The sequence below is a fragment of the Balaenoptera physalus genome (assembly GCF_965194825.1).
Source record: "Balaenoptera physalus genome assembly, chromosome: 6".
NCBI lineage: Eukaryota > Metazoa > Chordata > Mammalia > Artiodactyla > Balaenopteridae > Balaenoptera > Balaenoptera physalus.
The window spans coordinates 95533123-95549737 of NC_138885.1; the positions used below are offsets into that span (position 1 = coordinate 95533123).

The 16615-nt window shown below is 37.4% G+C and overlaps 1 protein-coding gene across 5 annotated transcripts in view; it reads left to right on the forward strand.

Moving 5' to 3' along the window:
* PARD3B (par-3 family cell polarity regulator beta) overlaps positions 1–16615 on the forward strand; it is a 1041978-nt gene that overhangs the window by 650915 nt on the left and 374448 nt on the right. For all 5 annotated transcript variants that reach the window (XM_082466955.1, XM_082466956.1, XM_082466959.1 and 2 more), the window contains one exon: positions 4503–4547. In XM_082466955.1, the coding sequence (XP_082323081.1) occupies positions 4503–4547 (45 nt within the window). The remainder of the gene's footprint in view (positions 1–4502; positions 4548–16615) is intronic.

Consider the following 16615-nt stretch of genomic DNA (forward strand, 5'->3'; position numbering starts at 1 on the left):
ACTGTGCGTTTATCCACACCTTTTAAAAAGCTTCCACTGGTGTTGGGTAGTTGGTAGACCTTTGATTAGCTTCAAAGGTCTACAACCAAAATAACTGGAAACATAGGCCCACAGGGTGCTGTGTTTCCTGAGCAAGTGTTCCTGAACCAGAGGACGCACCCGGAATTTAACAAACGTCCAAGCCAAAGAGCGTCCTCCTTATGAAAAACCTTATGGTAATTAAATCAAATAGTGTCCATTGATCTTGAGTTGAATGCCAGGAAGCAGGAGCTTAATAGAAATCCCATTATCTAAATAAATCTAGAGAAATCTCAAGAGGGACAAGTCCACAGTGCCCTCTAAGAATGTAATAAAAATGTCTGTGAATTTCATCTTCAGAAGGACTCAACATTTCCCTAATACCTCTTCAATTACTATAATAACTCTTTAAAGTAATCAAGAGCAAATAGTACCAATCCTTGGAAACTGGAGGATAAGAAAGGGAATATAATATCCTCTAGAAACTGGAAGGAAGGAAGGAAGGAAGGTAGGTAGGTAGGTAGGTAAGGGAAGAGGGAAGGAAGGGGCGGGGGGAGGGAGGGAGAGGTGGGGAGAAGAAAGAAAGGAAGAAAAAACAATCTGTCATTAGAACCAGAACAAGAAATTTTGGCTCCTGCTCCATCAACACTCTCTTACTTGACACTTTTGATACCTTACTTACCATTTTGGAATGGAAGACCTTTCCCACACCAGGCTCACTCATTTTCAACCTCTTGTAAATAAGCTCTTTGTTTAAAATGACATAGGTATCATATTAATATTGCTACTGTTCCAATTGCTGTGCTATCTAAACAGTATGCAGGAAATGACTAGACTTAAGCTCCAGCCCTGAGAGGAAACTTTATAGTAGCTTTAAGGTAATGTGAGTTATAAAAGAAGTTGAGTATTAATTATAACACTTGTCATTTTTTAAAAAAGCTTGGTGGTATGTATAATTTTACCTCATTTTCTCATTTGCTACTGTTATTTAAATCACTTCTCAGCACTAAGCATGTGCATAAAAGATGATTGTTCCCAATTTAACCTTTTAAGTAAAATGTATTCTATTAATTAAGTCATTACAGTTCCCTCTATTTTCTATGATGTTTATTCATTTATCTTCTGTCCTCAAGATAGACATCTGTGTCAGTGAATATTTTGGAAAAAGACCCCTAATTTTTATGCCCATCACCCATTTGGATGTTCTACACTGTTTTTTGAAATAGTTTGGTAATATTCTAAAGAATTTCAAATTGTTAATTAAAATAATTAGTATTCCTACTAAAAATAGTAGAGTATTCAGCCAAAAAGTTAAGTTACCATGTTCAACCTAACATGGCAAGGGAATTTGCAGTACTTAAAGTGCCTTAGATTTAATGGGATAACTTACGTCTGTTAAAAAAAAAAAAGACAAAAACAAAAAATAAGACCCTACCCTTGTGTGAATTCCTTTTTCAGAATAACTGCACAAAATAAAATCATGTATGTAGTCTGAATACCATATTTCCTTTGCCTTTCTTCCACTACAAGATGAACTGGGAGCCATGTAAACCGGGAGGTAAAACCTGCTGTGGGTGTTGGATTATCCATGAGATAGCAATTGAAAGTACCTTGTGCCCTGCCTATTCCTTTATAATCCTAGGCAAGTTAAATCATACGCACTACCACCATCATTAAATTCACAACCTTTACCACTCTCGGTTTCCATTTATCAAAAGTTTTCATTTATTGAGAAACATGTACCTGGAACTGTGCTAAGTGCTTTTTTACATTTATTTCATTCAGTTCTCACAACTCCTTGTACAGTGTTTTTATCTCATTTTTCACATGGGGAAACTAAGGTTTAAAGGAGCTTAGTAACTTGCCTGATAAATCTTGAATTCAATCCACATCTGTCCCATTATTAGCTATTATGTTATTCTGTAACATCTAATGTAAATTAACTCTATTTAGTTTATCATTAATTATCTAATAACTAATATTTATTAAGCACTTACTATGTGATCTTTTAAGTACTTTGCATAAACTTATACAAATAATCTTCACTCTAAACCTACGGGGAAAGCAATATCAACCTCATTTTATATATGATGAGACTGAGGCACAGAAAGTTAAAATAAATTGCAGGTAACCAGTAAGTATCTAGGTCAAGATTTTAACTCAGATGATTTCTTATCTGTGTAATGGAGGTGAATTATTTTAGCTTGAACCTATTAGAACTGTAGATTTCTGAACATGTTAAACAAATTTATAGCTAACACTTGTTAATATTGGTCAACATAGAAAGATTTCTATTAATAACATATATTCAAATTAAAAGGGTAATAGTGTTCTAACATGCGGGTGTTTGTCAAGTGTTTTCTTACATTTAATTCATGTTATCAATAATCTGAAAAATATAACAACTCTTCTATGATTCATCACAAATATAGTAGAGTGATTAAAAGTGCCATGTTTAAGCTGTGGCTCCTCCGCTTACAAGATGTGCCGCAGTTTCTTTATCTGTAAAGATAATAATAGCTATCTTTACAGGTTACTGTGAGCATTAAATGAATTAATAGCTATAAAGAGTATAGGGTAGAACTTGTATATTACAAATGCTCAGTATTAGCTTCTAGTATTATTTTTTTAGTCACCATCATTGTTTTCCAATATTTTTTCATTTGTACTATAGATTCCACTGTATATTTTTTCAGACCTGGGAAAGACAGAATTTGGCCCACACTTGGAGCCTGATACATATGGACTGACATCTCCAACTGGAAACATGAAGAAAAGTCCAACAAGATTTTTAAGCAGTTAATACCAGGAAAATCACAAACTTGTAGTGCTTTTGTCTAGAAAATAAAGAAATAGCTTAGGAAAGGAGGACTAGTTGGGTATGGGAAGATTTAGGAAGATTTTTGTATAATAACTGGGTCGATGAAATATGACTGAATGTTGTAGGTAAAGGAAGGAGGAGCTTATTACTCTGAGACCAATCTCGTATTTGGGAAAATGGAAGAGGTCCTCCTTGTTGGCAGAGTTCCCCTCACCTTGCTTCCACCCTTGAGCCACCAGAGTTTTATAGACTAATGTAGACAATGACATATGGCGAATATTGAACAGCTGTTGTTGAATATTGAAGTGATAATCCATGCAGAGTTGCTTAAGGATTTAGAACTTGGCCTCTTTGTTCATGAGAGATATTGGTTAGTAGCTTTCATATAACGTCTTTGCTTGATATTAACATCAAGGTAATGGTAGCCTCATAGAATGAGTTGGGAAATATTCCCTCCTCTAAATTTTCTGAAAGAATTTCTGCAGAACTGGTATTATTTCTTCCTTAAATGTTTGGTAGAATTCATCAGGAAATCAGCTGGGTCTAGAGTTTTCTTTCTGGGAAAGTTTTTAACTTTCAATACAAATCGATTAAAAAACAAACTATAGGGCTATTAGATGATCTCTTTCTTCCTATATAAGCTTTGGTAATTTGTGGCTTTCAAAATTGTATCCATTTCATCAGAGCTGTGTTCATCTAAAATTTTATCCACTGCTGAAGCAGGATTCTTCTTCCTATTCTAATGGATGCCCCTGAATTTTGAAGTTTTTCACTCTGGGTATTGGGAATAGGAGCTTTATTCCCAACCTTGTGTAAACTTTGGACACTGTGCTCTTTCCCCTTTGGGTCGGGTTTGTCCCAGGTCTTCGGTAGTTTCCTCACATGCATGTGATCATCAACAGTTAATTAAATACCTGAGGGGATCCTTTGCAGATCTCAGAAAGATTTCTGTATACCTCTCTTCTCTCCAATTCTCTGACCTAAACTCTGTCTGCCTTGGTTTCCCTGGACCTCCAGCTTCATGTCCTCAGGCTGGGATATCCCTGGGCTCTGCCTATGTTCCCCTTCCTGCACCGCAACCTGGAAACTTTCTCCAGACAGTAAGCTGGAGCAATGGTGGGAGTCACCCCACCTGTTTTCCACCTCTCAAGAGGCACTGTCCTCTGTTGCCTGATGTCTAATCTCTTGAATGCCATTGTTTCATGTTTTGTCTATTTTAGAAATTTTTTTTCAGGAGGAATTGTAAGTTTGTTCCCTTTTGCCCCATTTTGTCCAGATATAGAAGTCTGATCCTTGGGGATTAGATATATTGCTGTCATGCTCAAAGAGTTTTATTATATATTATACAGCTCTAGATTCTTGAGTTTTTCTGTTTTTGCGGATACAGAAACAACAGACCAGTTAAAAGAACTGAAAGTATTAGAAATTTTTTAAAAGAATGAAATCCTATTCACAGAAGTTTTAATGTACATATATTTCTTCATAACTGTCTTTAAATTATGTACCAATAGAAATGAGGTGCCCCAGGCAGGCTGGGGAAAATGTTTTCTCAAATCTTTGCCAGTAAAAGATTTCACTTATTACAAACCTATATTAATTTATTGTTCAAAAAATGGCTGATATACAAGCAGGTCTGATCCTTGTCTCTTTAATTTCTTTGCAGTGCCAGATGAAAGCAAAGTCCATTCATTGGCTGGACACAAATCGGGTAAGAAATTCCTTGTAACTGACTTTATATTCTCCTTCCTGGAAATCTCTGGCTGTGTTTGAGTAGCAGATGGAACCTGTTTCCATCCACTCATCACTGAAAGACTTGCTAATTAATATATGAGATGTCTCTGACTTCCACAAAGGTGAACTATTGCTTGGCCGTGTGTATAGTGGCATAATGTATGCTGACTCAAATGTTTGAGAAGAAGGAAGAAAGGTTTCCAAAAAAATAATTATAAAACCCAAAATCTTTAACCTGTATGCCAGCTGAACACTTAGAATAACAAAAAATTACAAAGAAAACCCAAGAAAGTTTGAAATTCTTTTCCATGATGACTCTCACATTAAAGTGGCAGGACAAAGAATTCCAGAATAAGAAAAACGTGGCCATTTCTTCCTTCTCAAAAAAGAATCATTTTTTTGCCTGTCATCAAAGGGGATTGGGCCTGAGATGACTGTATTCTCTTTCTTTAGACTCATGAATGAGCTCCCTGGAGGTGCCCTAGGAAGTCCACAAGGACTCTGAGGGTCTCCAGGCTCTTTCTCTGTTTTGTGTGAGATACCTTCAGGTCTAAAATCCAAGCTTTTCCTTCATTGCCAAATGACCTACCTTCTATTCCTTTGCCCTTTCTTCAGCATCATTTATTCCCATTAGTTGAAAACACTTAAAGCTACTAAGCTAGTAAATACAGCAGTAATCCTTTTCTTGTACGGGTGCATTATCTGGGGGGAAACTATCCATTTTACTCCTAGAAATGCCACTCCAAACAACAGGAGGGTTATGATTCGTTGGCATCCCTTCATTTCTGAAACAAAGAAGTCGTTCCCATCACCAAGCATCGCCTGTGTTTATGGGCCAATTATGTTCTCAGCAGTAAGTGGCCTTGATGCCTCATTACTTCCATCATGTTCCAGGGCAAGATTATGATTTTTTTTTCCCTTTTCTTCTTTCTCCAGATTCACTAGTGATAACAGCAGGGAAGGTCTGGTTCACAACTCTTAGATGTTTTCTTTTCTGCCCCTCCTAATAAAGAGCCTAAGAGGTTAGATCACTGTGAAAGAAAAGATTTCTGAGGGAGTGATAAATTGCCCCATGCTGCTTGTTCCCATCATCCACGTCCATTAAATTCTCTACTACTGGAAATATTTTTCGGAGTCTGAGAAGGAAGTTCTCATGGCCAAGGTACTCCAAGGATAGCCTGCATTATGTTCCGCTTAAATGCCTGGTACTTCTTGTCCTTAGCTCTCTTACACATATTAATACTTGAAGATAAAAACCCATTTACATACTGGGATGGGCTTCAAGGTAAGAAGTAGAAGCATTTTTTTAAGAATGTGTATCAGTTTGGTTTCTGAAAACAAATAATAAACTTTCTGGCTTTTTCCAGGAAATCAAATCTTACTCTAATCTTACTTCATTTCCAAACAAACTACTGTTAGCCAGTAACTAAAAATTATTGTCACTCTTTTTATAGGCAAACATTATCTTGGTATATTGCTATAGTATTTTAGGTACATTTTAATGATATATTTTTATGTAGTGCGAAATAAAGAGAGTAGTAAAGAAGTACTCTAAACATAAAAATTGAAATAATCTTCCAAATTAAAAGAAAAATGTTAAAAATGGCATAATTTTAAAGCTGTCCGTCAGGTTAACTGTAAGGTTCACATGGCAGAGTTATTTTAGCTGGTAATAGAAATAATACTAATGGTCTTCATATCCCATGAATCAAACTGTTGAAATACATCAGATGTTTTAAATAAGATTTTTGTTACTAATGAACTATTATTACAATATTCACTATTCTTATATTTTAAGTACTTTTATATCCTATCACAACATCATCAAATTTTTCATTGGCTCTCTGTGGAACTGGGGCAAATGCTGAAAACAACCAGAAAGTTGATAACTTTGGAGCCAAAGTGGCATACGATAAAACACAGTGAAGAGGGCTAACCAGTCACCTCAAATTGTGTGCTCTAGACTTAAATTAAATGAGAGCACTCTATAAAACGTTAGAGACAGTACTGAGAAAATAAAAAGCAGCATGAAAGCAAAAGATGCTATTAAGGTCTTGAATTATAATTCTCTTCAAGAACCCATCCCACCCATAAAGTGCAACTCCCTGTGTGGGCTACACTTGGGTAGAGCATTTTCCCATTAGGCTTTGGTGGTGACGACAGTGAAAGAGAATTGAGGGTCCTTTTGATTCTGGCATCCTGTTTCAGTCATTTTTAACATTCACCTAATATAGAACTATAGTCTCCATCTGCTACAGTCTAGACCACTAAGCAAGTTGCAAGTTTGGATTGTAATGTGCAACGTGCCCTGATCGTTCATACTTATCTCGCCAATGTCAGCTTCTTTTTGTTTCACCTTTCTCTTCCCCAAATCCTTTCTCCAGAATTTTCAGGTGAAAAAGTGATAACTCTTTTGCTAAGAAGAAAGAATATCTCCCTCTGTCTCTTTTAAATTATAGAAATGTGGGCCTCTTTCCCACTATCCAAGACCATCAGGAAGTTAAATTAAATTTATGTGCTGGCCTAAATCTATCATCCATCCTCTTATTTAGAATGATATTCAACATTCTAATAAATTCATCTGAGTTAAAATTTCTTCTGAGTCAGCTACTTAGTGTGTAGAGAGCCATTTCATGCCAAGTTCCATCTGTTGGTCTGGCTTGGGTGCTTCCCAAATTTGTGACAATATTTTTGGCACCGTTTCCTTGGCTTATTCTTTAAATGGTTGATTCCTCAGAGCTCAGATCAAATCAAAGTCTTAGGTAAGATAAATCTTTCTAACATTTTTGGCCCAAAATGTAGTATTCCCTCACCTCTTCTGGAATCAATCCAGTATTCTTGAGATTTCTCTAATAATCTACCTCAGGGGCTACCCCTGGCAGTGCATTGCATCTCATACCTTGGCAAGGAAAATGGCAGGCTGGTACTCCTGTTTATAATCTTATGGGGTCCTCTTCCACATATAAGAGGTATTAATGTTTATGGGATGGTGAGACCTACCATAGAGAAGTTAGGAGCAAAATGCTTTTTGTTTGGTTCCTTTAAAAAAAAATCATAAGTTTCAGAGAGCCTTGAAAAACCAAAAAGCTGTCTTTCACCTTTTTCCCTAACTATCTCACTAATTGAATTCTGACAAAACTCAAATCCTAGCAATGCACAGGGGAAATAACTTCAGCAAAATGTATATTTTAAACAATGAAACCATTTTTTAAAATGACAGATATTCTGAGGGAACATTAGAATCCAGAGAAAAATGACATCAGATTTGTCATAGCCTTTTTTTTTTTTACATTATGCTTTAATTTTGGCTATACACAGACTCATAAAGTATGTCCGAGAAGGAGTCCTTTTTTTTCCCTATGTACTGAACTGACACTTAAACCAATAGTTTAATGCTCCTCAGCATTCAGACAGAAAGGACTTATAAATTTTACTTTTTTAAAATGTGCCTTCGTATTTTTTTGTTTTGATTTACTGCTTAGAATGGTTTTAATATGTATTGACTGTCTGCAGAGATCTTTGCTGACCCAGCTCTTTAAGATGATGCAGTACTGAAGAAAGCCGATGAGTCCTTCTTTATGAGCTCTGACATATTAATTAGCAAAATGGACTAAAAAGCTTTCCTATTTCTATTTAAATTTCTTATAGTCTCAAACACCTGTCTATATAACTGTAAAACAGGCAAGTCTGTAAAAGTAATGGTTGGCAGTAAGTCCAGACCTTTTCTGAGATGAGTCTATCAATTCATGAGCAAGTATTCATTAACAGTCTAGGGGAACATCTCTCCAGCCGAGGTGCCTTGCAGCCACTAAGTACGGTTGGTATCTCAACACATTTTGCTAATGAAGAAGCTGAAGCTCAAGGCACAAGTCCTTGTTCTCCCAGTTGGTAACTCTTAGCGTTACGATAGAAACCCAGATGCGGTGTGGCAGAGCCCATGAATTTGGACACTTTATATTCCACCAGCATGTACCTAACACCTCACAATCTCAGGAACTGAGAAGAATATAGGAGTAAGACACAGTCTAGTTGGAAGGCATGACCCACATATCAAGATATCCTATAAATCATTACTTACTTTTTATAACCTCAGCTAGCTAAACCAGGAACACAGTAGGTGTAATTTCTCTATGGTAATTCAGTGAGCAAGAGAAGAACATCAAATCTGATCATTTGTGCCTTTGTTTCTCTTCATGCATGTGCACGTGAATGTGTGGGCCAAGAGATGTATGAGAAAAAATATGCATGTGATATACACGTATTATGCATAAGTTATAGGAAATGTGCATGTGATACGTGTCTTACAGCAAAGGCTGAGAGCTTAACATGCAAGTTACTAACTTGACAGAACATACATTCTGCTTTAAATGCATTGTGTGTAGGGACTTCCCTGACAGTCCAGTGGTTAAGACCCTGCACTCCTAATGCCGGGGGCACAGGTTCGATCCCTGGTCGGGAAACAAGATCCTGCATGCTACACGGTGCGGCCAAATAAATAAATAAATAGATGCATTGTGTGTAAACTTCAAATCTAGAATGTTCAAATGTAGCTAAAGAAATTGCTGAATCTTTGCAAACGAAAAGATAAAACATAAGGTGATTGGATAGTCACTTTAAGAGTAATGGGTTATTAAATGATATTTCATAAATTTTGTTGAGTCTTAGTGTTCCATACTTTTATAGAATATCTAAGTTAAAATATGCATTTAAATTTTGGAGCACCAACCATGATCACTTTTCATATCTGAGTCTTCTAATTGAATTACTGTTTTTTATGACTTTTCATTGTTATTGTTGATGAGGAACTAAAATCATAGAGTAAGTGGGTAGTGGATTTGAACTGTTTCTTTCCTCATCAGTTGGTTAAGGTAATACTGCATGGTTATCTATTTGGACAAACATTTTTATTGGGTATTTTCTAAGCTTCTGTCATGTGTTATGTTGGATAACTATAGCTTTAGACACAAAAAAAGTATACATTTCCCACATGCTTCAGCCTTGGTTTACATTTCCATGGGATTCAGGATGTTTTCTTTAGAAAAAAATTAATGATACATCTAGGATTCTTTCTATAGAAACTTGATTATGAAACAACCTTAGTGTCTCCTATATTGCGAAATGTTAGTGATTACTCTATCCTTTAAATTTCAAAGAATCAAATCAATCAAATCAAATTAGAAAGAAATATATCATGAGATAAGATTATTTACTATTCAAATATGGTGTAGGTGTGTGCATTTCTAAATTTCATGAGTAAATAGATACTAAATTTTTTTATAAATCAACTCTCAAAACTATTTCTGTTCCACTCATGTTTATTAAATACCCACTTTGTAACAGGTATTACGTTTTAAGCACTGGAGATACAAAGTGACATGTGTCAGAAAGGAAGTGATTTCATAGCAGGATCTGAAAGATAAATAGAAGTTTGAGGAATAGAAAAGGTCACTGAGCTAACACTTTCCAGGCACATGGAAAGTTGTGAAAACATGAAACTTCATGGTGTGTTCCAGAAACTGTAAGCAATTCGGCATGGCAGGAGTGCAAAGGGGAGAGTGACATGCTACGAGGTTAAGCAAGAAGGCAGAGATTAGATCATGGGGAACGCCTACCAAATGAAAGAATGTGAATTTTATCCTACAGGCTCAGAGAATCTAAACAGATTAAAGAAGGGGAGTAGTCAGTTTTATAGTCTAGTGATATCACTCTGGTTGTTGTGGGGACTTGAAAGCATTTTTTTTTTTTTAAAGGCAAGAATAGTTAAAAAGACCACTGCAGTAGTCCAGATAAGAGATGATGTGGGCATAAATTTAAGTGATTAAATTAAGGAAAGAAAAGTAAGAAATATTTAGAGAATAAAGCCTTGAATTTTGTTGTTTGTTTGTTTTTTAATCAAACTTAGCGGGTAAGTGAGAAAGAGGGTCCAATTTGATTATCAGTGTATCAGTCAACTCTTGCTATAACCATGCTACGTAATAAAACCAACAGTTAACATTTATTTATTTTTATTTTTTTAAAAGGCTGGAGATTTTTTTTTTTTTATAACAGAGGTCTGTAAAGTATTTGTTTATTTACTTATTTATGGCTGTGTTGGGTCTTTGTTTCTGTGCGAGGGCTTTCTCTAGTTGTGGCAAGCGGGGGCCACTCTTCATCGCGGTGCGCGGGCCTCTCACTATCGCGGCCTCTCTTGTTGCGGAGCACAGGCTCTGTAATTGTGGCTCACGGGCCTAGTTGCTCCGCAGCATGTGGGATCCTCCCAGACCAGGGCTCGAACCTGTGTCCCCTGCACTGGCAGGCAGATTCTCAACCATTGCGCCACCAGGGAAGCCCAACATTTATTTCTTGATCATGTGTCTTCAGATGGGCTGGGACTTGCCGATCTCAGAAGCCTTTTTGGCCAGGCTTGGCTCTAACCTGTAGTTCAGGTCCAGGTTTTCTGCCTGTGTCTCTTATCCTCCTTGGGCCAATGGTTTCCTGAGGCAAGTACCTTTGATAACAACAGTGATAAGATGAAAATAGAGTAGACAGAGAGGGAACTCATAAGCTATGTGGCAGTGTTCATGTATTAATGATGTGAGAGTGAAGGTGATAGAAGGAATGATAAGAGGAATAGAAAGAAGTGTGGCAGGATAGCATGAGCTGTGAAAGAGTCAGGATTTTATATAAGGGTAGAGAAACAATGTACCTGAACATGGAAATGCAAAATAAGTAGATAGCTGAGTCCCCTCCCAACCCTGACTTGCATGATATGGGTGAGAAAGAACAGCTTCAAATGAGAGGGCTGCAGGAGAAGTAGAATTCTTGGTGGAGAGCTAGATTTCAATGAAAGCGAAAAGGAAGGGGAATTTTCAGAGAAGGGGTTGGAAGTGAACAGCATTTTGTCAACCATGGGAGGGTAGTGGAGATTCGAGAAGGCAAGGTGGAGGAGTCTGGGCTGGAGGGGAGAGTGGGACGGTGAGTCACAGGGAGATGGACAGAGTGGTGTAAGGCTACAGCACAGGAAGGAGTAGATGACCAAAGGGCTCACACCTTGGGAAATGACTAAGGGTGTCAGGAGTGATGCACCTAGTTTGTTTAGATGGCTTTGCAGTTGCCGAGAGAATCAATTCTCACTCTTTGGTAAACAGAAAAAAGGCTTGGGCCAGTTATGACTCAGTGGTGGCCTGGATGAATTATTTTTTGTAAAAGATCCTATCTCTGAAGGATGAGGAGATGAAGATTTTCCAGGAGGAAACGGTCCCAAGGTTACAAGTTTTGAGGAGATGCTTAAATTTTACTGGGTTTGGAAACCGAGAAATGACCATGGGTAATCATTTCTGCTGGACAGGAAACAGGACAGCAGGCTCAAAATGAAGTGGCTTGAGGAGGAATGGGAGGTGGAAACAAGGATAGATGATCTTTCCAGAAGCTTAATATTAAGAGAAAAAAGAGAGATGTATCTAGCGAAGAGAAGTTGTCTTTTGTTGGTGGTGGTGTTCTATTTCATGTTATTAATGAGAAACACTGGACCAAGTTTGTTGACTGAGAAGAAAGAGACATTTGTAAGAGAATGAAGAACAAGGAAAGAGGAAATTTTTAAAGGGATAGGATTAAGAGTATAGTTTTATAGCAGTTGGCTTTGAAGAGGATGAGCCAAGATTGAAGGGAAAGTGGCAGGGTTGCATGTAGTACAGATAAATTTGTAGGTAGAGGGGGTAAGAAATTAAGGATGTTAATGGTCTCAATTTTCTTGATGATGTCAAAGTCTGTACATAATGGCATTGTAGGGTTGGTCAGTAGGCTGGTCAAGAAAATAAGAAACACTGTAGATAATAGGTAGCCCATGTTGGGATGTGTTTAAGTCATTGAAGCAAAATTGGTTGGGAAACTATGAAACAGTATACTTACACCTGCACATGAACATATTCACTGCATTCAAGGGTTGAGTTGCAAATGAGCTACAGTTTTCCCCTGAACTAAAATGTTCTTATCTTTTGCAGTTATATTTTCAATTCTCTATTTATGGTGAAATTATAGAAAGTTAGGGCTAAGTGGTTAGTTATATATGTCTAATACAACCAACTTATTTTAAAGAGTAGATTGATACCTAGACAGGGAAAATCACCCCCCACCAAAGGCCCAGCTGGTCAGACCTGTTGACTTCTACTTCAGCAACCTCTTGCTTTGTGAATTCAAACATCATTGCTACCAGTTTTGCCTGATTTAATAATCTAAACTATCATTAAAATCCTCAAGATTTCCCCAAGCCCAGCATGGATAACAGAAAGAATAATTTAGCACAGCACTGGTCTTTTGTCTTTTCAGCTTCTCTCATTGAAACCCACCAGAATTGAATAAGCTTCTATATACAAAAAGTATGTACTTTGTTCAAAGTTTATTACAGACTTTGTCACAAAGTCTGTATCTGTTTATGGTTGCTATTCATTATACTTTATATTTTTATTATGGTGTTCTATTTATTTTTCCCCTAAATATAAATGTACAGCACAAATTATTCTGAGTTCCAATAGACATTTGTCGATATGGTGTATTCGGTACATACTTTCCCCCTATGCCCTTATATATTGATATTGATATTACAAAATTCTCAGCAATGAAATTTTTTATTATCCTGTCTCATAATTCAGAACTCAACAGCTTATCTTTGGAGATAAAATTTACTGTGCTTAAGTGTGCATTGATTTAGAAAATGTATAGTTTCTAAAGTTTTAACTGTTTGAACAAATTAAAAATAATTTTATAAAGAGACAACCCTATTTCCATGTATGTCAAATTCTTCAAATGTGGCTGAACTCTCTCAAACTTCACCATCCATGGGGAATATGTGTCTTGTACATTTGGAAAACAGTGGTTTGGAACTGACAATTCTAATAGCGTTTCTAAATGCCAGAGTGAACATCTGCAGTGAAAAATATTATTAAATGACTACATGATGGTTGATAAACATTATTAAATGACTACAGGATGGTTGATAAATACAAAGTGAATGTTTGACATTAAAACTTTACTGTAGGCTGAGCTATCTGTACTCAGCTTTGGACTAGCTGTGCGACTGAAGAGGGACAGCAGTAGGAGCCACAGAAAACAGCGAGTGACTTAAAAATTACACAGAAACGCCATCATCAGTCAGAATATTATTGTATGGACTTGAATGTATCATGGGTAAAAACAAATCACATTCTCAAAAACATAATAACTATAAATGTTAAGCTGTGAGCACCGATTCTGTCCTCTTTCCTTTATATTCAGCTTTAGGATCTCCTGAGTAAACTTCTTGCAGTGAAACTATTTCAGTAAAATTGTTGGACTCTATATACCTACTAGCTTTTTTTTTTTTTAATTTATTTATTTTATTTATTTATTTTTGGCTGCGTTGGGTCTTCGTTGCTGTGCGCGGGCTTTCTCTAGTTGCGGCGAGCGGGGGGCTACTCTTCGTTGCAGTGCACAGGCTTCTCATTGCGGTGGCTTCTCTTGTTGCGGAGCACGGGCTCTAGATGTGCAGGCTCAGTAGTTGTGGCTCATGGGCTTAGTTGCTCCGCGGCATGTGGGATCTTCCTGGACCAGGGCTCGAACCCGTGTCCCCTGCATTGGTAGGCGGATTCTTAACCACTGCGCCACCAGGGAAGCCCCCTGCTAGCTTTAAATGATGGCAGCCCTGTATCAAGAGTAGATTTGGCAAGGGCTACAAAGCTTTTCAGTTCCTATGTAATTATTTTAGAAAGGTTTACATTGACACCTGGAATTTTAAATCACTCTTCTAAGGAAAGTATTTTATGTCTAAATGTGTTGTGGAGAGAAAAAACGGAGACACTCTGATTCCAATGACCCAGAGAGGTTATAGCTCCCTGCTTGTAGGACCTTTTATTTTAAACTTCTACAGATAATCTAGCTGCCAGTGTTAAGTGATTGGCTGTTTAGACATTCCAGCAGTGTTTTACTTCTGAACTTCTCTCCCCAAAATATTAGCCGACATATGATATTGGAAGGACAAGTTTAAAACCCAGCCTGAGACACCTGAAGATCAGCTTTTACATAATAGATGCCCAATCTGTGTTGAATAACATACAGTATGTCAAAGCCTAAATTTTGTTTGTTTAATATCTGATAAAGGTATAACAATGCCAACTAATGGTGAGAAATATTTTAGAGTATATTGGCTTTGATAATGTCGGTGTGACTTTACACAAGTTGTGTGTGTATACACACATGTGAGTTTCATAAATGAATGCTGGGTTGAGGGGGAGGGAAGCATTAAAAGACTAGTATATTTCAAGAAGGGTTTTGCCTACTTAAAAAAATGCTCATTTGTTCCTGTATTTAGGCTCTATCGACAGGGATAAATTTCAGTACCTTTAAGAAGTCATACCATGCCCTCTATCGCCTTGTCTTGACCTGCCCTTGCAGCCTGTCTCATGCCACCGTCAACCTCTACCCCACCCCATCCCCGCCTCATCACACTTGTTCCCAATTCACAGAGCTACTCACCACTGCTGTCTGACCATATCTTATTCTTTCATGCCTCAGAGCCCCAGCGGAACTCACTGAAGTCCCACCTCCCTGAGAAACCCTCCCCAGCTTCCTCAGACCGAGGTCTCCTCTGGTATCTAGCCTTGTTTAACTTCAGGTGTCTCCAGGCTCTGGTTTTATACTTTTTAACTTCTCTCACCCTTTGCTGCCCTAGCTCACACTTCTGCTCTAGAGCCAGTTAGCCCCCAAGGACCCGCACAGGCTGCTTCTCAAATCTCCTTTGATCAATAGTCATGACTCCCTTAGACCATTAATATTCCCAAGGCCTACCTTTTCCTCATATAGGCAGGAGAACTCTGTTATCTGCTGAATGAAAGGGCAGGAACCAGTGTTAACTCTTTTATTAAACCAGTATTTATTGAATGCTTACTGTGTGCCAGACACTGTGCCAGGTACCACAAATACAAGGTTGTGTAGACTGTGGATTCTGCCTCTAAGGTACTCACAGTTTAGTAGCAACAGTAGGAATGCAAACACTGAAACTACCATGTGCTTATACATAAATGCAAATACATAGAAAAAGTAACAGTGGCTACCTTTACTTAGAGGAAGAAGATGAGGTTGGGGGTCAAGGGGGACTTCTGCTTTATCTGTAGTATTTGAATTTTTACATTGAGACTATATTTATGTGCAGTTTGAGTAATGAAAAACTTTATGGGTTTAAAAAAGTAAAAACTTTTCGAACATACTAAAATTTCACATGCTGAATCTAATCATTGAAATGTTGTACACATGAGATGATTTAGCATGGGGACTGGCACAGAATATGCACAGAAGAACCACAGGAAAAGGGATAGTTTCTGGGAAGGAGATGAGAGGCTGAATCCCAGAGTCATGCTGGGAACCTATTTGGGGCCCAGAAGTATTTTGGGAGGAAGGGAATAGAGACAGACTTAACCATGAGATACCTCATTTATGGGTTGCTGGAAAATGTGCCAATGAAAAACATATTTGGAGAATGTTAAACTCCCCTGTCAATTTTTGGTATCCTAGAGGGCAGGAACTTAGTCTTTGAAATTTATCCAGTAAGGCACCCACTTCATGCTTTTTAGAGGTTCATGGTGCCCAACTGTGTCCAATAAAAGCAGAATTATAATGAGGGCTTGTGATGAATATGTAAAAGTTAAAGAGAAAACTTAAAGCAACCTAGATTACTTCTTGCTAAAATAAGCAAATGCAAATTCATTAACACTCTATTGATAATTAGAAACCACACAGACACACACACAAAACAACTTACAAATTCCATCCCATCAAAATAGAACAAAGCTGTTGAAAGTTACCTTTTGAATAAAAACCCTTTTATTAACTAATCCTTTTTTGTAAATGTGCATGCCTTTTCAACCAGGAAAACAACAACTGCAAAGAAAGAGGGAGAAAAAAAGCAGATAGTTTTGTAAAGTATCATGATATTGCCATCAGGGAGTTGTCAGAGGTATTTAGAAATGTTGCTGTCAAACTGGTGATGGAGGCTTTTTACTTGTTATACTCAGAGAAAATGTTACTATCGGTTGGTCT